Consider the following 26,222-nt stretch of genomic DNA (forward strand, 5'->3'; position numbering starts at 1 on the left):
CCCGGCCACTTACATTCCTTCTCCACTCAGATCTCTGCTCACGGTATCTACAGCCAATAAGGAGGGTAGCCTTTAACCCCAACCTCCTGTCCACCTGCCTCCACTGGAGAACCACATGAAAATCACAAGAAATGAACTCTGTCTGTTAGAAACCCAAATTACTTCGTTAAGATTTAACATTTCAAGAGTAGGCCCCCTCGCCACTTGCTTTGTGCGGTGAGGAAGCAAGGTGGTGATGTAAGCACGTGCCCAGGCGTGCCCAGGCCTGTCCTCCAGGTCCTACGAAGTGCAGGGGCCGCTGGCAGGGGCGAACCTAGAGAACCTGGCCTGTCCTCGGCGCCTGCTCTTTAGCCCAGAGAGAAAAAGCACATTTCATGAACTGTTTCACTTCTTAATAAACTGATATGTTGTTAGTATAGAAAAAGGGGGGAAAAGCAACATGCTCTGAGAAAAGACGTGTAACCTTGTACCGTTTCACCTGATGCTGAGCCAATACACGAAAAGCTCACGAGTGAAACGAAGCTTAGCATGTTTACACTGTTATCAGATGCCTTAACTCTGCGCTTTTGAGAAATCACTCGCCCCAGTCTCCTAGGTGAAAACGTGTAGCGGATATTAATGGCTGTCTGCCCTTTAACTAAATATTAATAGAAATATTCCAGCACACATATTAGTCCAGCATACCTACAGGGCTTTAGGAAAAGGCCTCGGGGGCCAAGCTTTCATGCATTTCAGTTCATCAAAGTTACACCTGTTTCCTTACAACAGGAACCCTGTGAGTTTTTAACCTGCCGTCCGTTACGAGCCTGAAGGAGGTGGGAAAAGGGTAAAACGTACGGTGTGTGTCAAACCTACTTGACCACAGAAACACTCTCCTTAAGGCTGAGCTGACAACATGGCATGAAGCTTGTGATTTGTGAAAGTCAGAACGTCGAATTAGCTTACGCACTGCCCCTCTCCCCCACTAAGCTCTGCCTGGCTGGCAGTAGCTGCTGGTCAAAATTCTCTTCACTGCTGTGGTACCACTCTTTCTGTATTGGACTCTGAAATACCGTATTTCCCCATGTGTCAGATGCGCCCTTTTTTGAAAATTTTGGGGCCTAAAAACTGGGTGTGTCTTATACAGTGGTTGTAGGGTTTTTTACTTGCATTTCCTGCTTTTTTCACGCTTGTTTTTGCGCTCATACAACCACTGTATAAGATGCAACCAGTTTTTAGACCCCCAAATTCTTCAAAAAAGGGTGTGTCTTATACATGGGCAAATATGGTAAATATAGCCCCACCCCAACTCTGCATCTCTAGGCATTTATTTCCTTATAGGATGAGCTTTATTCTCTCCTTTTCTGTTCACTAAGTAAGCTTAACAAAGTGAAACGCTGTACAACCAGGAAAGGCATGCGAATGAGAAGACTTGATTACAAGCTTTAAGAACGTGCATCTGACCACCCACCCGTCCGAGTGGGAGCCATGGCTCGGACTGTGTTTGGAAGAGACACTAGGGGGGCACATGGTGTAGACAGTCACACAAGGCCCGGTTGTGTGCAAAGCAGTGTGTTCACTGAACCAAGTCAGCTACAAAAAAATGCTACTGTACAAATCAAGTTTTATATACATGATATGTGGGTATGTACATAGATATGAAAATTTACTATAGCTTTTTCCGGTTGAAAGCTTTCCAAATTTAAGGTGATATAAGTAAAATTTTTACTGAACCAAAAACATGTTTCACAATATTTCTGACAGGCTAGGCCAGAACCTGGTTTTACTTGGGACAATCGAATAACGTGGAAGAGAAAAATAAAAAGGCTAGATTTAAAACACCAACAAGTTTCTGCATGCATGCATAAAAGTACAGTTTATCAGCTTTGCAGACCTGGTCACATAAATCGCAGGCTCAGAGTCTCTCAGTCTATTAGGGGCGGGGAAGGGGCCGCCGTGAGAAGGAAATATGTCCTCAGTGGCAGGAGAGGCCGCGGCCCTCGCAGCTGGCATCTGAGGGGAACTGGCTGGTAACTCGCCTCGGGCAGGACCCAGGAGGAGGCGCCACAGGAAGACGCTTTCTGGGTCCTCTGCCAACTTTTCCTGCCAGAGTCCCAAAGGAGACAGTGGACTTCCCTGTCTTTGGAAGTGTTTTGAAAAAATATTTTCCTGCCTCAGACTCTCCTTACAAAGCTCTCTGAGTTAAGGGTATATTTGCATCACAGTAGATTTAAAATGCATACTTGACTCATTCTGTTTAACTGAGTCCTATCAAGGAGCATTTAAACCATTTATAATTCTAAACTTATATGACCGCTTTCGAAGAAAAAGTTAATATAATAGAAGAGTCACTAATGACGGGCAGCCCCTGAATTTATTGAATAATCGAGGTCCATTTTTACAAAAATGCTCACATAATCCATTTAAAAATAATAACTGGTTCATTTCAGTCCCTGCGCACAATGCTTCCCTTTGTCCCTTGTAAGTCTCTCAAATGTCTTATTTTAAAGGAATATATAGTACTCCCGGAAGACATTTTCCCATTTCTATTCTCTCCGACTCCTGCGAACCCTTGTTCTGTGTGATAAGGCAATCTCCTCCGGGATCGGGGCTGTGTAGTTTCGCACCACGAGTGACAAGGACTCGACTTGAATAACTGCTGTGCGCAGGTTGTAATTATGTCAGCTGGAGTGTTGAACAAGGGGGCTGATTAATGGGAGGCCCAGCCCAGGCGCAGGCACTATCAAAACCCCCGCGCAGGCCAGCAGTGGGGACGGGTTAAAGCAGAGAGACAAAACACGCGGCCTCGCCCGTGATGGATGAACGGCTCGCGCAGTCTTCAGGCAGATGTTCCGGGACAGTATAATATACAATTACTCTGCCTTATCACTTTCCCAGGGACAATAAAGCTTCCTCCTTCTATAGCTCATGTGAGTGAAGGCAAAATCCCTTTTACTTTTCCAACACTGGCTCACTCATCATGCTGCCTTGATTGTGCTTTTACAGCTAAAGAAAACATATATTCCACTTTTAAACTCAAAGAAGCCCTAACAGATAAAACAGGAACCTTGTTTTGAATCTCTTCTACATCAGAACGCACAATGTTTTAAAAGATTGTTTGGTTAAAAATGGATGCAAGGGAGGTAATATGTATGTGTGCATATCTGGTTAAAAACAAGTACCCATAACTCAATGAGTAAGATTGGGATGGTGTAATCATTACATTCTTAACATTTTTCAAAGGCCACCAGAAATCGTTAACTAAGAGGAACGTGTAATTAAAATACATATAAGTATACTGAGGCCGTCCACGTATTTCTCAGGCGGGCCCACGGCTCCTTGAGTCTGAGAGGACGCGTTCCCAATGACACACTTATTCATTACTGTCATTCCTGCTTGGGCTGTTTGGGTCCCTTCTTTCTTGAGAAAGCCGCGTTAGCTTAGAAGAGGAGGTAACCTCAACTGTTTGAACAACACTGCAGGCAATGCGACAACAAACCTACTGCGGGAGCACTTTGGTGATCGTGCCATCCCCTTCTGTGCTTACAGAAACGGTGCAAACGTTCGTGATGAGACGTACACACCTACCGCCATTTGCAAAGGGAAATGCACTTCTCATTTTTAAAGTTAGAAACCAAGCTTAAACCCAAACTTGAGATGCAGCCATAACCATCACGTGGTAACTATAACTTATTGTGAAACAAAGCAGCAAAAATTCCAACAGAATCAAAGGGAACCCACACCAAATGTTAGTGAATGCAAAAGGAAGCATACGTCAAGCTGCGGGGCAATCCATGTGACTTACTCCCACTTTTTAGTGGTTTCGTACAACTGACACCAGCACTCAGAAGTTCTAATACACCCTAAGTCATGGAAACAAATCATGTGCCCTATCTCACCCTAAGGAGTGATATATTCGCCTTCTCTTTCCATATTATACACACACTAACTCCACACACACGTGATCCCTCCCATTGCATTTCTCGTGGTAGCACCGTTCCAGGAGAGTTATATGTTTCCAGAAATACGGCAACTTGAAGGTGGTAGGGGGTTAATCTGAAACAGTCAAACAAAAATTTCAGGACAGAGAACATGCAACTGGGCCCATGATTGGTAAAAGAGTTATATCACATTTCTACCTGCTTGCAATAAGTCAAACACAGAAAAGGTAAGTAAAGGAAATTGAATGGGCTGTAAACACTGGTGGGGGTCAGGTGTCATCACAACAGAAGACCGTGAATGCCTCCACCGACTATGTCACTAGAGTAGCCTGTTAGATTTACTGATCTCAGAAAACCCTAGAGACATTAGCAAAAACTGTTTAGAATAAGTCATGGGAAAGATGTCACATTTTACAAGACTATATGTACCTATTGCCAGGCAAATTTTTGAATTCCATATAACAGCTAAAGTAACACAGCGCTTGTGGAAATTCTTCATATAAAGCAAATAAAGCCGCCATGTTTGGGGGGTGTGGCGGGGAGGGCAGAATAATTCCTTACAGCCTCTATGTGCTAGATTCGGAACTTAGAACACAGCAGAGGCGGCGCTGCCCCAGCCCTGGCACCCGGGCTCTCTCAGTGCTCTCAGCACCCTCCGACTTCACGAGCCCCCTGTTCCCCACACTGTCCCAGCCAGCGGCTGTGACGAGCTGTTCAACTTCTCTGTTTCAGCTGGCTCGTTTCCCGGCATGTACGTGTTTAAGAAACATATAAAGAACCAACTAAGGAAAACAAACACAAATACAACGTGCGTTCACCTGCGCGTTCTTCCCGCTCCCGCCATCTCCCCAGTGCGTTCACAGGGCAGCCCCCCAGACAAAGCTCCCTCCAGGGCCAGTCAACGTGCTTTCGGCCCGGTTGGTTCTTCCCCTCCGGCCACTTCCCTGGTTTCTGTTCCGACCACGTTACCAAAACTGGTCTTCCCAGGAGAACCAGTGACCTCTGGGTGACCAAGGCAGGTGGACCGCTGTGTCCTTAAGTCACTGAACACCTGCCGTGGTGACACTCCCCGCCTGTTGCCTGGAGGGGCCCCATTTCCGGGAGGCCACTTCTCAGTGTCTCTTACCATTCCGTTTGCACCCCTGCCTTCCCATTTTCCACACATTCCAAGGGAAACATCAGTCACAGCGATGCCTTCAAGTTCAACATGTGCTAGTGCTGACCCTGTACATCCACTGACACGGTTCCATCTGCAGAGCCCACGGGCATTTCCAAAGTTTGCACAAAACACAGGTAAAGTGTGGTCCCTGACACACTCACAGTCATTGTGCTAAAGGGCGTCTTGCTCCCACGCGAGTGAGGACCTGGCGAATGGCACTACGGTCCACACAGCAGCCCTGGCTGAGGCATTTGGAGGATGGATGTGTCTCTCCAGCACCCTGCCCCTAAACGCATCCATTTGGTCACCATGTCCATTCACACTACCTCCTAACGAGCCCTTGAATTGTCTCTCTCTGAGCCTTGGCTCCGGTGTTACTAAGGGCTAGGCACTCACTGTTCCCTGCCCGTACCTGCCGTGGTCCTTAAACGAGCCCCACCTCCTGCTGTGCCCCCTCCGGCTCATCACTGACACTCCATCAGCGATCTCCACCAAGGACAATGTGAATATGTCCGTCTCCTGCTTAAGAGTCTCCAGGGGCTCCACCGCCGTTGGGTGGGACTCAAACAGTGCAGGACTGACCGCCCGCCCTCCTGCCCGCCTTCAGCACAGGCCCACACGCCCCAGAACCCAGGCTGGCTGAAGGGAGAAGCTACCGCAAAACCAAAGGAAAAGTGTAATTAGGGAAACAAAGTGGGTGGAGTCTTACTTTTAACTAAAATTAAAGCGATGTGACGTTTCCAGAAGAAAACAAAGTTCTCAAATTCAGGTGTCAACTACTTTTTACCCCAAATAATTAATTCACTGCAAGAGACTGACTGATTTAAGCACAAACACTAAGAATTTACCACATTTCCTCTCGGTAAAATTCTGATGTTTTATGATATCTCATATATGTCTTAAAGTTGTCATTTAATATGAAGAAACAAAACACGCTGAGGAAAAGACAGCATAAAATTACTCAACATACATTCAAAGCTGACACAGTCAAAGATGGCCAAACAGTGTCATAGCTGATGTAAAAGATACGACATGTGGGACCAGGGTTGTTTAGCAAGATTCAAGTCAAAATAATTATGAGTAAGGAATTAAAGTTTAATGGGTAAAAGGAAAGGTTAATACTAGGTTAAAATGCCCTAGAGGGAAAAGTTACATATCAGGTTACATATTATGTTATCAAGTAACAGGTTCTAGTTTATCTCAACTACAGCTCACCTGGAGTAAACAACATAACACCATTTTCTAAAAAAAAGGGAAAATTCAGGGATACATCTTGCTATAGATGTCCTCACAAACATAGTACTTCCCATAAATAGGGACAAGCCAGGCGTTTGTGCTACTTTCCCTTAACTAAGAAAACAAAGATGTGAGATTACAAGAGACGTCATCTTATTTTCACAGACATTCTTCATGCCACGCCAAGCATACAGGTGTGTGCTACCACGAGGAAAACGGCGCCTACACTGTCCGTGAAAGGGAGTGCGACGTGTAGGGGACTTGCTGACATGTAAACCACCCTCACCTCTGAGCCTCACACAAACGTCTGCACCCCCACATTCTAAATGTTCCAAGTTGTTCTCCGCATCTCTTTTTTCTTCCACAATTTTCACAGGCCCTTGAGAGGCACGATTTCAGGCTATGTGGAAACAAGTGCTCTGAAAACAGTGAAATAGCTAGTATCTTAGCATTCTCTTGAAATCATGACAACTGGTCACACTTTTATTTACTTCAAAGCTGCTTCACTCTTGTTTTCTTGTCTCCCGCGCCCACTCTGAGTGGGCGAAACCCGGCCCCACACTGAAGTACCGTCAGCCTGAATCTCCGCGGCCCGCTGCGGCCCTTGTCAGGGATTACTCTTCCTAACAAGCTGCACGGAAGGGGCGGCTAATGCGAGGAGATATAGATAGTTACACAGTGAAGTGCTTTGTTGTGTGATAATAGCTCTACTGTCTGAGGAATAACTGATTATGCAAGAGACTAGTTCCCCAAAAAAATATTTTCTATTTTTTCCATCTCTAAGGCCTTTCTGACTAACATAATATATACAGATATATCTAACTACCACCCAAGGGACTGTCCATAGCAATTCCTTGTAGAAAGGCCATCCCCAAAGATAGCTTTGGTCCTTTTATAATGACTGGATTTGGGATTCAACAACAGTAGGTTAAATAAACATGTTTATCTAGATTCTACTTTTAAGAGATAGCAGAGGGAATGTATGGTCACTTTGTGTTCAAAATGGCTCTTCTAATTAATCTGTGATCCCAGTGCCTATTTCAGTTACATCAACACCCAAAACAACTTACTTACACTGATAAACAAAAGGAGTTATCTTAGACTTTGTTTTTCCTTTTAAAGATACCTGAACCAATGTGCAATTTTTAATGCTATGGAATCTATTTGTTTTCAAGTCTACAGTTTCTTTTTAAATGAGTTTTGCAAGGTAAAAACTTGCCAACACTAACCAAAGGCCTGATATAGATCCTTATGCCGGGCCAGCACACAGCCTGCCTGACAGGCTGAAACAAAACATTTAAGAAGGCTAAGTGCTTGGGTGTGCTAGGACAGGAAGGAAAGATAGGAGTCAAACGTACTGTGTGTAAAAATAACCTTCGACACAGACATTATAGAAAATCACAAAACCAAATCAAAACCACAATTAGAACTACTGAGATTAAAATAAAATTCACTAATGAAATGGTCAGAGAAAAATCGGAGTTATTTGTTCAGAAAGAATTCAATTTCTGCAGAAACATTAGGGGGGAAAAAAGAATATATTTACATACAGTGAGAGACCCTTGTGTCATTTTGTTAGGGACTCCCTCAAAACATCCAGTTGAACTCAACAAAAAAGCCTACCCCATGAAGGATAGCGCAACTCCATACAGTGTCATCCTGAGTCTCCTTGCTAGAATCTGTCTCTGCTTGCCAGTGGCCAAACATGGCTTCACAAAGCGGCCACGACACTGACCTCTACCTGGCTAGCTGAGCCGTGTGACTCGGCAACTCAGCAGGAGCCAGCACTCCACACGGGACACGCAGACGCGCCGCCTTCCAGAAGCAGCTCTCTGCAGTATCAAGAAAGCCTTGGAACCACCACCATCCTAAGACGTGTCAAGAAAGTAACTGGGTTTTTAGGCTTTCAAGCTAACCTCTCAGCCTAGTACATTTGTTTTTTTATTCCATTCACTGGATTAGCAGTTACAATAAAGTAGAATATAAAGGAGTGATGGAATTGAGACAATGATATAGTATTGACTGGTACACTAAATGACAAAAATAATTTTTTTAAGGTTTTTTCTTGGTGAGAACATTTAAGTTCTACTTTCTTAGTTAATTTAAATTTTATAATACAAATGATAAATTTGTAGTGTTATCAGCTACAGTACATCAGACCCTTAGACCGTATTCATCTTATAACTGAAAAAGTTTTACCTTAAACCAACCTCGCTCGCTTTCCCCAACCTTGTCCAGCCCTGGAAACCCCTTTCCTGCTCTCTGTTTCTGAGTTTAACCTTTTTTTTTAAATTCCATATAAATGATATCATGCAGTATTAGTCTTTCTCTGTCTGGCTTATTTCACTGACAAAAAAGGTTTGATTTAAAGTCTAGTCTGATACAAGTAGGCTTGTGGCATCAAATTGCTTTAAATATGAAGCATATCTAATATTAATACCAGATACTTTCATTTGATTACTTTTATGGTGTGTCATTATTCTTTAAACACTTCAAAATCACCCAAAAGAAATAAACGCTACCCAGTTGTTCAGCAACAGAAATGGTGCTGTTCGCCGGGTGTGTGTCACTGCCCTTCCCTGTCCTGGTGCGAGTGAGGTCCCAGGACACACACAAACACCTACTTTCTCTCCTTGTCACTAGTCGGGGCAAATTCAAGTTTGTCTTGTCCACTGCTTCTCCTGTTCCAACCTGTGCACCTGCACAGGAAGCCACCAGAGGAAAATGACGCCCTGAGGGGTCAGTCCCCTACCTCGGGCGGCAGCCCACACCAATGGGACAGGACCCAAGACTTCTCGGTACACTGAACTCTTAATGCCACCTTATTTAATCATGCATAACACACGTAAAATGTTGACATGGCAAAATCGTATGAAAATGTGTACTATCTAAGAGCAAAAAAAGCTTCATGACTGACACACTTTATAAAGATAATGTGTTTGAGAAATTAATACAAACTTATTAAGGGGAAATACAAATTATTATAGGCACAATTTTTTTTGTCATTACTTCTTAAAACTACCCCCAAAATGCTTCCAGCATCATGCAAAGTTAAGACAGAATTCAATTAAATTAAAAGTAGTTTTGACAAAAATGTTCTAGGACACACACACACACACACACACACACACACACACACACTGTGTTCAAATGGCTGTGACCAACAGCAAATTATACTTAGGCCACTCACATGTGTGAAAACTTACTGAATTTGATTTAAAAATACTAAACAAATATTTAGGTAAGTAATAAGCAAGTGTTAGAAAGTATCACGAAGAGCAAATTTCTAGCTGGATACCACTATCTGGGTTAAATGTTACATCAAATATTCTTAGCTTCCCCTTCACTCAAAAAGGAAAGAAAATTCTTCTTGAGATCAAAATCTACTGTATTAATGGCTTCTATGCTATACACTGGCCAAGAGCTAAATAAACCATCAAGCTGGGAGAAAAAAAAATCAAAGCATATTTCTTACAAGTTTAGCAAAACAATGGAGCAAATCTTTAATAGGAGGAAGAATTATAGATTTTATTCCTCAGCTCTACGGTATATATTTCTATCCAGGTTTATATTCCAAGTAATTAGAGGGAGGATAAAAATAGTGAATAAAATGAAAAGTTAAAAAGTTAAAAAAAATTGTTTGGAGAGAGTGTAAGGCTGCAAGTACTCAGGCAGTTATGCAATTGAGGAAAAGTCTGGCCAAAGCCGTCTTAAAGAACACCAATATTATGCTCAGATCAATAACAGAAATGCAATGAATAAATGATCAAACTGCCAGAGCCTGGCTGGAAATTTTAGTTTGCTTTAATTTACACAGTGACATTTAAGGTGCAACACAGGATTATCCTTAATATTTTTAATACTGCGAGCCATATTTTCTGTTACTTTTTATGACTTCTCAGTGGTTTACTGTTTAATATGCATTTATTGTATTTCCCCCCATAAATCCTAAATAAAAAATGGAAGCCAATGAGAAGATGTTTCACGTAAAAGAAAGCCCAGTGACGGCCACCTCCGCTGATGTGAAAGCCGGCGCCGTCAGGGAAGTGCTCTGATCCTAACAGATTCTATGGGGAAACAGGATTCATGTGATTAGCAGGGGCACTTACGACAACATATTAAAGGCTTTTCTATGTCTCATTAACATAGATGTGATAATACATAACAAAGGGAAATAAAAATATAGAGAACGTTAGATTGTTTCCATTTTAAGAGAAACAAATCTAAGGAACTTGCTGCATAAATAATATAGGGCAGCGGGCTATGAATCTAAATTTATGCTTTGAAATTATAATGAATAGTAATTAATGGTGGAAAAATTCTGGAGTAATGATGAAATATACTGATTTGTAATGGGTTAGACTTTTGGATATATTAGACAGTAAAAGCTTTGGAAAGGGGTACATGTTTACATCTAAATAGAATGAAATGTCATTGCCTAAATTAATAATGCAAACTTGAAAAATAGCCCCAGGTTCAAAAGACCAATTATAAAATTCTTTTGTAAACAAATCTATATTCACATTTTTCATGAATAATTATTACTACTAGTATTTCTCCACTAATGTTCGATTTATAAAATGAAAAATATATTTTCAAATGAAATTTAAATAATACTACTATTTCTAATGATGGTATCTTGCCTGCAAATAAATGCTAATAATGGCTAAGATAGGAATACTCTACAGGAATAATTTTTACGTAGCTATAGTAAACAAATAATAATCTAAATGGGAAAAAAGTTATTTAAATATCTTAAGCAATAAAATATTATGAAAATATACCAATAACACAAATTGACCTTATCTTCTTAGAAAATATGTAATCATCTTATAGATATTTTTATTTTATAGAAATTATACATACTCAGATTTATTTTATTCTGTGAAAGCAGATGTTTTCTTTGTTGTTGTGAGGTAGGTATGGTAAGCATTTTGTTATGCTAAGCAACTAAACAATCCTTTAGAACTTATCTGCTCATTTTTAAATACTTTGCTCATCCACCAGAAAACAAAGGTATCTGTTGTAAATTCCACATTTCATTCATAGTCCTTAACTTTAGGAGTATGCATAGATTTGCCTCCTAGTCAAGGTTAAGTTGTCTTTTGTTCACTGGTGAAAACAGGCCTAATGGTATGTACACAGAAAGATAAAACTGTTACAAGAACAGAAAACGTTCAAACTATTTACTTTCAATAATAATCAAATTATTTTAAAAGTTTTAAATAAAGACAAAAATCACCCTTTTATCAAGGACTTTAAGCATTTAAAAAAGAAATCTGGTGGCTATCACTAGGTTTAAGTGTCCTGAGTATTAATTCATAGCACAGTGACAATATTCTGAGGCACCCAGTGTCCTCACGGCAGCTCTTGACAGAGGTATAACAGGGATGAGACTGGGCTGGCTCAAACACACTTCTAAATAGAAGGGATGCTACTTCAGGGAGACAAGTTGAATAGGGGACAAGTAACACAACCTCAATCACAGCAAAAGTAGAACAATTTCAAACCAAGGAAACCTGAAATACTTTGAAATACGTTTATACATACAAAGACTAGCAAAACACATCTGACCAGAGAAACAAAATTCAAATCCCAACCTCTGTAGAAATAATATTAAAAGCCTTAAATCATACTTCCAGGAATTTTTATAAAAAAAAAATCGTAGATTTGCACAAAGATTTAGGAATAAGTATTTTCAGAGTAAAAACCTGAAAATGGCCTAAAATGTCTAAAAATGTAAAAAAGTGATTATATTGTTTATCAATCTAACTTGTGGCCATCCAAGTACTAAACTTATATTGCAGAAGAGTAGTTTTCAAACCAGGCATTTTGAAACTAAGGTATTTCAGTAATTATCCAACAACTGGTAATAGATTTGATATATTTTAACAACTGAAAAAAATTCATCATGGCACGTATTATAAACACATGCTAACACACTGAAAACCTTCAGGACATGAACTCCTGCACTACCTCTCTGAACAGCATCTTGGTTGTAAGGTGATGTACAACCTGTTAACGATCTAAAGCCACACCTCGCGGAGAGACGGGAACGAGGGCCGTATGGATGGCCAGGCTCTGGGGCTGCACTGAGTCCTCATCTAATCTAAACAATGGGCCTGGAAGGCTGGGGTGACACCGATCACCCACTTTCACAGCCCAGGAAGTGGCGAGCTCACAGATTGCTGGCGGCTCCTCCTGGAGCTGAACTCTTGCCTGCGCCCCCGGCAGAAAGCTCCCGCAAGGAGACGAGACCCGAGGCCAGCCGCTACCATTGCCGGTACCTCCCCCACCTGGAAAACGTTTGCTTGTCAAAACAGTCTTCTGTGATACTTTTAATGTTATAATATTACAGATTTTAACTATGGAATCTACTTGTAAGCGGTAGATACACTTTTATCTATTTTATATATGGGGTCTGTACTGACCTTGTTTGAAATAATACTTCTGCTATTTAAAAATAACAGTGTGAAAACCATATTACACAACATTAGTGAAACAGAAAGCCAGTTACAATTTAAGTGTGAAATACAAGATTTATAATGAAGAAAACAAGAAAACTCGAAAAACAACAACTCAAGCCTTATGCATAGAGTACAGACTGAAAGGATATAATCCTCACGCTAAGAGTGATAATTAAGGGATATTTTTGTAATATTCTAATTTCCTTTTTGTGTTTTAGAGGGAAAGCAACTGCATAATATGACCTCTTTCATAAGAAAAAAAGAGCATTTAATAATGTTTATTTCTTAAAGAACTCATATTAGCAGCACCTTAGAATTTCTGTGCCTAATAGGCTCACCATTTCACCAAATTTCCAAGGAACACCAATCTAGTGTTAAGCAAAGACAGAACTCATAAAATGTTGAAAGAATGAATAATTAATGAATGAAATATATCTGTAATATCTCTGTACTATTAGATGACCTCTAAAATAAAACTTAATGCAATAATGAGGATAATAACAGAGATTATGGCAATATATTTACTGAATGCACAGGCTACATCCAGAGGAATACAAAAACCTGTTTTTTAAAGAGGGCTTTAGGTTTAGGGTACAGATTCTAAGATGTAACAAAGCTGGGCTGTGCTGGTACACAAGGGCCTCGGCTGCCACAGGCAGGAAGCTCTCACACCCTGAACAGGCTCCCCAGTTTGCTGGTGAAAGGGCTGAGGCTGGTGTCACTCGGCTGCCTGCAGCCTGTGTGTGCGTGCCCCAGGCCACCTCGTGAGCTCCGACTCGCACTCCCAGGCTCCATGAGCACCCTGCAGCCCCACTACGCTCCTCTCTGCCCTCTCTCCACACCTTGTCACGCACGCTGCCTGAGCTCTCCCACTTCTACGCAGCCGTACTTGCTGCCGCTGTGCACGTCACTCAGCCACTGCCGCGTGACCTCAGTGCGTGAGTGGGCCGAGCGCACACAGCCTCCAATGCTGTGAGCACGAACGTGTGTCCCGCACCTTCCAGGACACACCTGTGTCTGAGGTGTCCCGCCTTTTAAGCCGTGGCAGACATGCTCTCTCCTGGAGGACTTCATGCTGGCTGAACTTGTCCCTTCTCTATACATGCCCCTGGCTTCTTTATTTACCCACTGAAATCGGTGTTATAACTATTTACGAATATTACAAGTCACCTAATACGCTGCAATATCCTTAAAGACAGGAAACATTCCTAATATCATCTTCATTGCCTACATGACTGCTCTACTCATAGCAGACAAGAGGCCGTATGCATTGAATAATTAATTGGAATGGTTCCTTACTTTGGCAAAGAAATAAAACCACTTGAAATTCAGGTGTAGCAAAGGATAATAAAACCTAAATGTTAAGACTATAAACAATGAAAAAAGAACTTTACAATTTCAAAAACAGTCGCTAAAATTAGGTGGTGAAATACACTCCCAACCTAGTAGGTGAATGGTGCTGTAAATTGTGCTAATTCACGTTGATTAGAAAAACTGTTCTTTAGCAGTGCATGGACGAGGACTGGGCCCCTCGTGCTGCCCACGTGACCTGCGGGCCCCGGGATGGGCCATCGTTACCTGTAGTCGCACCACGGGCATCTGTACGGCTTCTCCCCCGTGTGCACCCGCTTATGCCGAGTCAGATGAGACTGGGTTGTGGAGGCAAAGTTACACTCGTCACATTTGAAAGGCTTCTCTCCTGTAACGTATCAAGAAGTGTTGGACGTGAATAATCATAAAAACTGGAAACGAAGAGCTAAAGTTGTTACTGACAATTAAAGAGAAACTTACTTCCACGAATTTTTAAGAATACAGCTCAATGGACTACACATATTTGGCACATTTAAATATTTATTCTCAGAGAAGATACCACTGATTTTTATTTCTATATTGGAATAGAAGCATGGCATACATTATACAGTTCAATGTAGCTTAGACAACAGCTATCTCAATTATAGCTTTGGTTTAGCACTGGATTTGAAGTCATTTGGCAAACTATGTGACATAAGAGCCATTATAAAATTTCAATGAGGTTAAAACCGTGGAACAGCCTATAACAGAGATATACTTTGAATACATAGTATAAATTTATTAAAATCTTAAAATATGAAGAAAATAATAAAGCTATAGATTGATACCAATTAAAATACTGTTTGAAGAGAAATTATAGTTCACTAGTTCACTAGGTCCAGAGGCCTCAAAGAAACATTTAACATAGTATTTTAATAGCACTTTCCATTTTATCACCCCTGTGTAGATACAATATGTCTATCTACACACATTTTAGTCAGGAGCTGGTTCAGGGCTTGCCCAGGGCTCATGGCTGGCCCTTTTTGACTGACACCTGTCTCTCATTTAGCCACCCCTCTTTTTCACATGGTCAAAGAAATCATGAAGTCTTGTCAATTTTTTGTTTGTTTGTTTACTTTTTTTTTAAAGATTTTATTGGGGGAATTGAGGGGAGGTAACAGCGTTGGGGAATCGGGGAGGGGAACAGACAAGTTGCTGTCCTTTTGTTCTTCAGTCTAGTTGTGGAGGACGTTGCTTCACTGGCCCATGTTGGTGTTATCATTGCGCTCTTCCCGGGTGAGGCAGATCAGTCGCCAGCCATTGGACGGCAGCTCATGGTGGCTCTTGGCAGCTCACGCCAGTTGCCAGTCACTCACGGTAGCTCACGGCAGCACACTGCAGCACTGTTGCAGCCTATGCCACTGCCGGTGACTCACAGCAGCCCAGCTCCAAGTCAAGCTGTTGTCCACCATCTTAGCTGTAGAGGGTAGTGTCACTGGCCCTCATGTGGGATCCGAACCAGGGCCCTGCTGCTCAAAGCTCAAGCTCCCAAGCCAGCTCTTAACCAACGCGCCACTCGGCTGGCCATCTTATCAGTTTTTAATTCCATTAACTCATTGGCTGGTGAGCACTTGAAACATGGCTATTTAATTTTAATTCATGTAAATGTAAATTTAAAAACTGATACGGGATTCACCTATTGAAAGAATGTTAAGTTTGTTTGGAACAACTTGAGAATGTCAATCTATTTTTTGAAGTGTAAATTTTATCAAGTCTAAATATAGATATCATGGATTTCAAATGCAAACTTAACCTCTGAACAGAGATGTACTAGAAGTGTAAAATACACACCAATTTGGAAATCCTAGAATAAAGAATAAAACATTGCTAATAATGTTATATTGATATCTATTGAAATAATAGTTTGGATGTATTTAGTTAAATTAACTATTTAAAAGATTATTTCACCTGTTACTTTTTCCTTTATTTTAAAATGGTTGCCAGAAAACTAAAATGACACGTGTAGCTCACATTCATGCTTATGGACAATGATGAACTAGAGAAAACCTCACAGCCTCTTCCTCCAGAAAGTTATCACATACAGTAATGCTCTTCTCAACAGGAATTGTTCCTAGACATTTTACGTTGGGGATGGATTGATTTTACAAATGGTGACCCCCTGTAGCTTCCATTTCACCTTCCAAGGTTTCAGTTACCAGCGGTCAACCATGATCCAAGACTATAAAATTTCCCCAACCATGGACATCGCCTGCTCCTGATGTCCAACCATGGACGCCGTCAAGCAGGAGGATCCAGGATCACCTGGAGCAGGTGATCCTCCTTCTGAGGTAGCACCACAAGGTGGGCAGTAGCCTGACGCTGTCACAGCACCTGCGTCCGCCATCTCCCTCACGTCCTCTCATTACGTGGGTGCTGTATCAACTCACGGCATCACGAGAAGAAGGGTGAGCACAGCACAATCAGGTATTTTGAGGGCGAGAGAGACCACATTCACATGACTTTAATAGTGTATTGTCATAATTGTTCTATTTTACTATTAGTGCCGTTTAATCTCTTACTGTGCCTAATTTATAAATTAAACTTTATCACGGGTATATACGGATAGGAAAAAATACAGTCCATGTAGGGTTTGGTGCCATCTGCAGTTTCAGGCATCCAGTGGGGGTCCTGGAATGTGTCCCCCGCAGACAAGGGGTCTACCATACACACAATAATTTTACTTGTTACTTATTTCTGATGCTTTTGTAATAGTTATATAAGTATACAGACTTAGGTAGAAAATGAAGGATGAAATATCTTAAAGTTACTCTACATCATCTGGCTAGCAAGGAAACTACGTTGGTTCTGAAAATCAGAACCTTTAGAAATCTGTCCTCCGTGCTCTGGGCCTATTTCTATGGCCTGACTCATAACTGCAGTAACATTTAACTGGATGCATACACATCTCATCTGGTGGCATTTTATCTGTCACCACAGCAGCAGCAGTTAGAAGGAGGCAGAGGGACTTCCATCCCAGTCTGGGTTTGGTCGTAAACACTCCCCACCTGTTAACCCCGATCAAAACCAGGACGGTGACCACCAAACAAGCAGGGTGGCTGCGGGGACTAGACACCCATTTGTACAGCACGTTGCAGGCGCTCTGTGACCCGCTGTTGTACCATTATTATGACAGGGCTGCCTAAACACTGATAACGGCAGAGTCCTCTCTCAAAAAGATGAAAGGAGAAGAATGCAAATGGTTCTTCTCCAGGTCTCACCTTCAGGAAAAAAGACAAGCCGACAGTTTATACACCCTAATCAAGGGTTTCACACAGTGACTTTAACATAAAGATATCCTTTAGAAGGTGCTACCAGGAAATATTTCGTTTATTCTTGTAAAAAGAAGACCATATACAAAGCACGGTAAAAATCTTGGAGTTGAGAGGGATTTCTGACTCTTAGCCATCCATCCTTAAAATAAATGCCAGCTACAACATCCCAGCAAGTGGTCACGCAGGGTCAGCTTGAATAACTCTGTTCTCAGTTTCTTATCTGCTGGTCAAGTCACTTAAATTGCTACAGACAACTCAATCATACTGAACTGACTTACACAAAAACTCACTTTCATGATGACGGCAGGTTTTGCTTTTATTTAAGAGACAATATAGAATCTTCATATTGTACACATTATTGCATAAGGCTAAGAAAAATAGCTCCATCTCTTCCAATTTGAGATGGAACAGGAATATTCTACGTCCTGGAAACATCCACACCCACACAGAAACTCGTCTGAATACCCCCGCGTTCACGACAAGAACTGATCGGTTCATGAGACTCACTGAAGAGCCTTTGAAGCGCACACCAGAGCCAAAGAACAGCTCCGATGGAAAACAGAAATAAAAGTGCAGCACTCGTATGGATGGAAACACGCGGCTCAGCGGTTATTTCACTAACTTGCCATGTCTGTGAAGACGGACCATACGAGGCAGGATGAAACTGCCACCACAACCAAGGCAATGAACACAAGCACCAACCCCCAAGTCCCCTCGTGCGCCGTTCTCACTCCTGCCCATCCACACTCAGCTGCTTTCTGCACTAGGTATCCACTGGCACTTCCCAGAAGCCTACATAATGGAAACCTACAGTACGGGCTCTCTCAGCTTGGCCTGTCTCACAGCATCATTTTGTGACTCGACTCACGTTGTTCCTGGAGTAAATAGCTCATTTATTTTTATTGCTGAGCAGAACTCCGTTGTATGAATGGAGCACGGTTTGTTTATCTGTTCATCCACTGAAGGGCATTTGAGTCGTTTTCACATTGGGGTATGACCAACTAAGCTGCTACGAATCTCGTGTGTGAGTCTTTGCTTCGGCGTGTATTTCCTGTCCTCTGGGGGGCGTGGGCGTGGGGTGGCTGGGTCACACAGGAGGTACACGGACTAGTGAGAAACTGCCAAGCTGCTGTCCGATGTGGCCTGACCAGTCCCACTCCTGCCACGTGGGTGCTGCAGCCCCCTTTGCTCCAGGCACGTCCCCGACCCGTGCTGTGGTCGGTGCTCTGACCTGTAGTTCTCTCATGTGCTGAGATCTTTTCAGGTGCATATTCGCCAAACACTTCTATTCTTTGGTGAGGTGCCTGCTCAAATCTTTTGACCCCTTTTTAATTGGTTATTTGTTTTCTTATAATTGTGTTTTGAGAGCTCTTTATATATTATAAATACAAACCCTCTAAAAGATTCATGATTTACACATATTTTTCCCATGTATGGTTTGTCTTCATTCTCTTCACAGTGTCTTCTGAAGAGAACTTACTCATTTATGAAGTTTTCAATTTATCATTGTACCACTTTTCAAGCTATGGTTTTGTTCTTTTATGAATCAGGCTTTTGATGTGATATCTAAGAAGTTTTGATAATCCATGGTCACAAAGATTTTTCTCCTAATTTTTCTTCTAGAATTAATATTTAGTTTTAAGTTTTATTCTTAGATTATGATCATTTTGAGTTATTTTTTCTACATGGTATGATATATGGACCAAAGTTCATTTTTACTGCATATGGGCAGCCAATTGTTCCAGCACTATACATGGAAAAGATTAAACTGCCTCTGCTCCTTTGCAAAAAAATCGATTGACCACGTAGGTGTGGGTCTGTTCTGTAATCTCTGCTTCACTCCATTGATGTTTTTGTCCACCTTAATGATACCACGATGACTTGATGACGGTAGCTTTAGAATAAGTCATAAAGTCCGGTAACATAAGTCCTTCAGATTATTCACTTTCGCAAGCGCGTTTGACTATTTCAGACCCATTGCATTTCCATATGAACTTTAAAATCAGGTCGTCAATTTCTTTAAAAAAAGAAGTCTGATGGGATTCGAAATGATCAATGTGAGAAGAAGTGAAATCTTAACAACACTGAGCCTTCCAGTCCATGAAGATGGTATATGGCTCCGTGTAGGTCTTCTGTAATTTCTCTTGGCAGCCTTTTTAAGTTGGCAATGTAGGTCTTGCACATCCTTTGTTAGTTTTATCTCGAAATATTGTACCTTGTTCAAAAACAAATCACAAATGCATGCATAACCTATTCTGTTCCACTGATCTATCTTTATGTCAATAAAATATTATCATGATTATTGTAGCTATATAATAAGACTTCAAGTTAGGTAGCATAAATCTTCCGCTTTTAATATAATAAATCTAACTGGTCAAAAATTTAAAGATTTTTTTAAATTAAGCAAATATATTCTGATGTTTTCTTATTTCATTCCATCTAAGTGTTTGAAAATGTGTTGGCATCCTGACTCATTGCTGACTTGTTTATTCTAGTAGCCTTGGTGGACAACTGTATCTTTGTCATGGACATGACAGGAATCCAGGGGTAAAAGGGTGACCTTATGGACTCATCCTCTGAGTCAATGGCATAAATTAAAGGTCATCTAAGCTCTTCAAAGCTAATTTTTTTGGTTTGGAGGTTTAACATGAGCACTTAAAAAACACGGCAAATGTAGTTTATTTCACTTAAACTTTATGGCATTTTTATGTCCTACAAGTAAAACTTAAAAACAACACTTTTCAAGAATAACGTCATTTACATTCTCAAGTCTATTAATTTGAAGTTCATATTAAGCTAGCATAATATTGCAATAAACTATAAATTGTCATTTCATATTTAACTTGATAACACTTTTTATTTAAACTGTGTAACAGTAAGAAGTTTTGAATTATATACAGGCTGACAGAAAAAAAAGTATAATGCAGCAAAACGTGCTACATAAAAGTGTTTTGTAGCAGCTAAGCAAAGGGGGGTTCAAGCGCGTCTAGGCTCACGGTCGGGGAAGGACCTCATGTCTGTTCATTCAAACCAACATATTCAAGTCTGTACACAACAGCTAGCTGGTCACGCTTTAATTTGGTTGCATGTGCAACATTCTTGTTCAAACATGTTGATCGGTATTTTTTAAAATCCAGAAATGATCATTTCTTCAGGAAAATACACTTCAGTACTTTCTTGTTTGTTAGCCTCAATGAATAGCCAAAAAAATAAACTCAACTTCTTGACTGTAAAATTTGAAAGAAAATCTTACAAATCTGAAATAGGAACTGTAGTTTACTCATACAATAAAACCTTGGATTGTGAGTAACTTGGTTTGTGAGTGTTCCACAAGATGAGCAAACATTCCTAATACATTTTAACATGGTAAATGAGCAATGTCTTGCAATACGAGTAGTTTGTTTCCTGAACGAATTATGCTCGCAAACCAAGGAGGTATCACTGTGTTTGTTAATGCTTGCAATGAGAGGTGCTCTATGGAGAGGTGTGCACACCTGTTAGGGAAACTGTTGGGGGGCTGATTGAATGGATCGGTGCACTGGGGACTGTCCTGAATCCCTGGTCATTCTAAAGCCGGAGGGATGCTCATACACCTGCAAGTGAGGCAGCAACTACTCTTGAACAACACTGGTCAGTCGGTGGGGCTACCTGCATACAACCACCCCTTTCTTCCTGAATATGACCTAATGGCACATATTAGTTTAAACTTGACCGATCTTCATCCTTCCTCTTACAGGAAGTACCCTTAGCCAAAATGACCGTTAAAAGATATTGTACCCCTTCAGTACCTCTGACACAGGACAGAAGGAGGGACACCAGAATGGCTACCGGCAGAGCGGTGCCTGTGTGTGTCAACCGTCGGTCAGGCCGAGCCCTTCCCAGGAGACATGCACGAGCATTCCTCGGGGTGGCTGCTGGCTATTAACCTGGCCAAGCTCTCCAACCACACGTGGGATTTGCCCCTGTGCCCCTGAATCAAGGGTCTCTGACAGGTGATAAAAGTAAATCTTGGAAGGGAAGATGTTCTGAGTCACCCCCCAGACAGTGTGCATGGCAGCAGGGAATTACGCCATCTGGGACATGTTTGATACCTATCTCTTTCCAAGCTGACTGCAGTGTGCGTGGGCGCTCTGTGGTAAAAAGGTAAACCATGTCCAAGAGGCATGCCGCAGAGAAATGCAGATTTCAAACGCCCCACACAATCCTGGACTTGACAGAAACAAGCATGTGTTGCTTACGTTTCATCAGTCCAGCCTCCACGCTAAAGGGCTAGGCTGAGCTGTGCTAAGCTGCTTGGTTGCAGCGAACAGTCTTCAGAACTGACTTTGGGATTAAAGAATCATGTTTGATTTGTGCCACCGTGGCAGATAAATGCCAAAAAGACAGATGCCTCTGTCTGTGAGACATTGTCCTATATGGTATAAAGTTAATAGCAAAGTAAAAAGGAGCCTCTGGGCCTGACATAAAATATAAAGTTGAGCCTGCTCGATGCAGGCTCCGTGATCGATGGCCGTAAACGCTGTGATCACAGCATCCCCATCCCCGCTGCGGTGCAAGGGGCGCACTGCGGAGCTGGCAAGGATGGCACGCAGAAGGGTCTCCTGGCCCCCAGGGCCACACCAGGGTGGGACCAGGTGAGCACCAACGACATGTGAAGGAAGCAGTCGGGCATCAGTGAACTGAACATATTAAGAATAAAACCCTGCACAAATACGCTCGACCACACACAGTTCCAGCTTCTCCAAGGATGATGCCATCCCGGCTCCTTCTGCTGTCCCATCACTGAATCTTTACATCTCTGGATTAAAAAATGTGATCGCAGGTTGCTACTATAAACTTAGCATGGACTTTTATGTTTACGAAGTTTATGTTTCCAATGTTATGTTAATTAAACATTGGACATTTCTTTGACTCAGTATTAACTCTTATTCCATATGGAAATTTGAATCATATAAGCTCAAGATCTAAAAGGAATGGCCAGCATTAGCTTCCATTGACCTTACAAATACCATAGCGGGCATTAAAACTACCTATAACATGTCAAGGATCAAAATGTACCATAAACAACATATTTCATGTATCTTAATTCATGCCATTTTGGGTGTAACGACCAAACTCAGGCTTTCTCATGGTACCCAAAGAAAAGTCCGAGGTTTAGGTACAAATTGTGTCACCATGTGATTTATCACCTAAACTAGATCACTGCTGAGAGTCTAAAGTGGTTGTATTGATAATTCGAAGGGACAAGCCATAACAGCACAGTCCCAGGCACCTGTGATTTAGAATTATTAAAATAATTACATATAGGACCTCATACCAAGTAGGTAAACAATTGTAACTTTTCGTCCTTAAGCGTTCCTAACCAAGGCTTCCATTTTATTTCATTGAATCACCGAGAACGTATATCGTGAAATCTAAAATCCTCTTCCCTGTCCACATCTGCTCATGTTGCCCTCTTCAGAGCCACCCACCCTCAACAGCAAGAATAACCGAAAAGCCATGACCTCAAAGCACGTGCACTTGCTATGCTTGCAGAGGGGCTGCTGGCTGGAGGGCTGGGTAGTTAGGGAGGCTGAGAGACATGGGAGAGGGGGGCTGTCGTTGATGAGGACAGGGGTGGGCGGGAGAGCAGGTGGGGAGAGCCCGACTGAGAGGAACGTGGATCGCCAGGTTCACCCAGCAAGTCCAAGGCAGAGTCTGGCCTATGGGGAAAAGGGCCTGGTAGGCGGGCACTTCGGAGGCCAAACTCTTTCCCTCCTACTTAACATGAATTTACAGGGGACACCTGATCCAGAAAACATGCAGCAGGCCTGCTTTTTTCAAAACAGGAAAATAGAGGAACTGAAATGTTATGTTATTCAAACAGTTTTGAGTAGATCCTCAAGTCCACGGGTTTTACAAAGAGTGAGAAGACGAGCGACCCAGGACGGAGCGCGGACGCCTGACGCCCACCTGGCCCCGCTCGCTGGGCACTGACCTGTGTGCTGCCGCCGGTGCTTGGTGAGGGCGTGCCGGGTCCCGCCAGCAAAGCCACAGAGGTCGCACAGGAACGACTTCTCGCCTGTTGCAACAATAAACAGATGAGGGACTGCGGAGGTCACAGATCATTAAAACATATCTATCAAGGCTTTCAGGGTTACTAATTCCTCCAATCAAATGTTTCCATGTAAATATGTCAAATGGGAATGAAATTACCACTGCGGTTTATTGACTGTGATAAAATCTGAAAAGCACCACTGAACATAATTACATACTTGTCAGACCCATAAAAATTAGCTTTATTATCAATGGAATGGTTTTGTACAACTTCATTTCTGGTAGATGTCTTCCAGATGGGGCTGCTTTATGCACTTGAACAGTTTTTATGCATATCCTGATTTTTTACAATTCCCATACATCTGGCCTTTCTGAGCTGAGTAAAGATTGCTTGGAATAGTTAATATACAGTATCTATGATTCTGCTTAAATAAAACATATTGAATTCTCTAACAACTGAAGGATACTGAATTGCTTTTGCCTGATTCCATCGGGATCTTCTTTAATAACTTCCTACTTAATAATATGAATTAAATACCTTCCTTGAACGTACTGAAGATGCCAAGTAACAAAACCTACACCACTCAGTACCACTAGCAGTTCAGTGCTGCTTATGGTTTTCAAACTTTCATGGCCCAAGAAAGGAGCCTGGGGATTGCTCAGGAAACCACAAAAGCTCCTACTATCCATCCTTAATGAAACTCTGGACTCAGAGCCTTCTGCGACAATTAGAGGCAGATTTGGCAGACTCAGTATTTGTGAAAAGTGTGTAAATGCTCATTTTTTAAGCACTTTTACACGAGCTAACATGTTGCCGTACAGTTTATAAATGCAATCTATCTTCCTACTGCAGCATTTAGGCAGTGAGTGCGGGAAGCCAGGCAGAGTATCCCACAAGGCTCCCGAAGAAGGGCAAGAGAATAAAAATGCTAACCTTGGGGAGATCTAGTGAGATTATAAAATACTTTACCAAAAAGAAAATCAATCATTTGTATCTATCTTTATCTACTTGACCCTCATTTAGATGTTTAATGCAACAAGTCTTTCATGGATTTCGTTCGAGTCGGCGTGCTTTGTTCTACAACGTTTTGTGTATCACAACAGATTTAGCCTGAGGTGTCTTGGAAATGGTTTAATTGCCTTTTTAAGTTACAAAAAAATCGTACATACAAGAAGGCAGAATAACTTCGGTAATCAAAAAGAATCTTTCCTTTATTTAATAATAGATATACTAGCTTTTCTAACTGGGACATGTATCAATAAAAAGAATTTCAACCAAATTACGTTTAATCTTATTTCACAATGGTATGCTAAAATGTTCACAATTATCATTTACAAAATAAAGCTGAATTGAAATATTTTTCCTATCTTTACTTTCCTATTTTGGGGTTAAGCTTATTCCTTGACATCATTATTTGAATACAGAAAAAAGGATAGAGTAGATGGGCTGTGAAGAATAAAGTTTAATTATAATCACTCATTTAATTATTTAATCAATTAGAAATATAAATCTTTCTAACTAGCTGTATTATCAATTAAATAACACTGAACAGAGACTTTTTTTAAAATCCTGAAAGGTAATTTGCTCGTTAATATTAACATATTATTCTATGTTTGAGGCAAAAGTGTTCTTACGATTTCTTCCTCACCACCATTCTGTGGGCATTGAGGCCAGCTCACATGCACACACAGGAGCACGCACGCGTGTTTGGTGATGTGCGGCGGTGCCGTCCACCAGCGACATCGCTGATAGGGAAGGAGTGCTCCATCTGGGATTCCAGAAGACGAGAATTCCTTTCTCTCACTGACGAACTTCTTTGTAACCTACCTCTTTCTTTTAAAATAAAACATCCATACACATAAAAACTCCTCATGAGATGTATCGTCTCTAGAGGTCTATACTCTGCATGTATATATTAGGTTTTATTCCCTTTCCTAGTTTGAGACATGTGTAGGCACAAGGACAAAATGATTACTTTTCCATGTGGTTTGGTTCTAGATACACCAGTGACCTTGATTTTATGATGTGTAGGATATATTTAGGATGATAGTCTGCAATGTAGTATATGTCATATTTACCTTGGTGGCTTGATTTGTCATTCTAAATTCAATCTTCACTTTTTTTTTTTTTTGAGGGGATGGGGGTTAGGGTTGGATAGTGAGCAACAGTATTTCTCAAAAAAAAAATTAAGAAAAAAACTAAATGTAATATTTCATTCCATATAAAGAGGGTTCATTTAACATGCCACGTTTATATGATAGCAGAGATATAATAGGAGACTTTTCTTAACAACCTGAATTAGTTTCAAGTGTGCCATTTTGCATTCCAATGTAGAAAGACACGGAAGCCAATCCTTTATTTTCTATTAGAAAACGGCCACTGTCCCCTACCTCTCATTATGGTGCAGACTACAAGACCTAACAACAAAAATCCATATTATTGATCCAGCCAAGTCTCCACAATTATTCTTTAGAAGGAAACGCCGACGATAAATTACATCTGCACTGGCTTTTCATCTGCTGTTCGATATAAGTGATCTCTCAGGGCAGGCTGGAGACCTTAAATCGTCAACGCCCTTGTCAGGAAGCTAAGGAGGCCTGGGCTTCCCACCAACCGCTCCGGAAGAACTTTAACCTATAATTCCAACAATAATATAGGATTCTTGGCAATCAGAAGAATATTTGGGAATGCTGATTAAAATTTATTTTTCTCCTTGAAACAAAATATTTCTGAGAGGTGTAAAGAGGAAGAAGACCACAGAAATACCAAACAGCTTGCAGA

The 26,222-nt window shown here is 41.4% G+C and overlaps 1 protein-coding gene across 7 annotated transcripts in view; it reads right to left on the reverse strand.

The window, feature by feature from the left end:
• ZNF407 (zinc finger protein 407) overlaps window positions 1–26,222 on the reverse strand; it is a 376,221-nt gene that overhangs the window by 134,002 nt on the left and 215,997 nt on the right. For all 7 annotated transcript variants that reach the window (XM_019643398.1, XM_019643392.1, XM_019643394.1 and 4 more), the window contains 2 exons: window positions 23,382–23,465; window positions 14,361–14,481 (listed from right to left, as the gene is read on the reverse strand). In XM_019643398.1, the coding sequence (XP_019498943.1) occupies window positions 14,361–14,481; window positions 23,382–23,465 (205 nt within the window). The remainder of the gene's footprint in view (window positions 1–14,360; window positions 14,482–23,381; window positions 23,466–26,222) is intronic.

Source organism: Hipposideros armiger, unplaced genomic scaffold, assembly GCF_001890085.2.
Source record: "Hipposideros armiger isolate ML-2016 unplaced genomic scaffold, ASM189008v1 scaffold_77, whole genome shotgun sequence".
Lineage (NCBI taxonomy): Eukaryota > Metazoa > Chordata > Mammalia > Chiroptera > Hipposideridae > Hipposideros > Hipposideros armiger.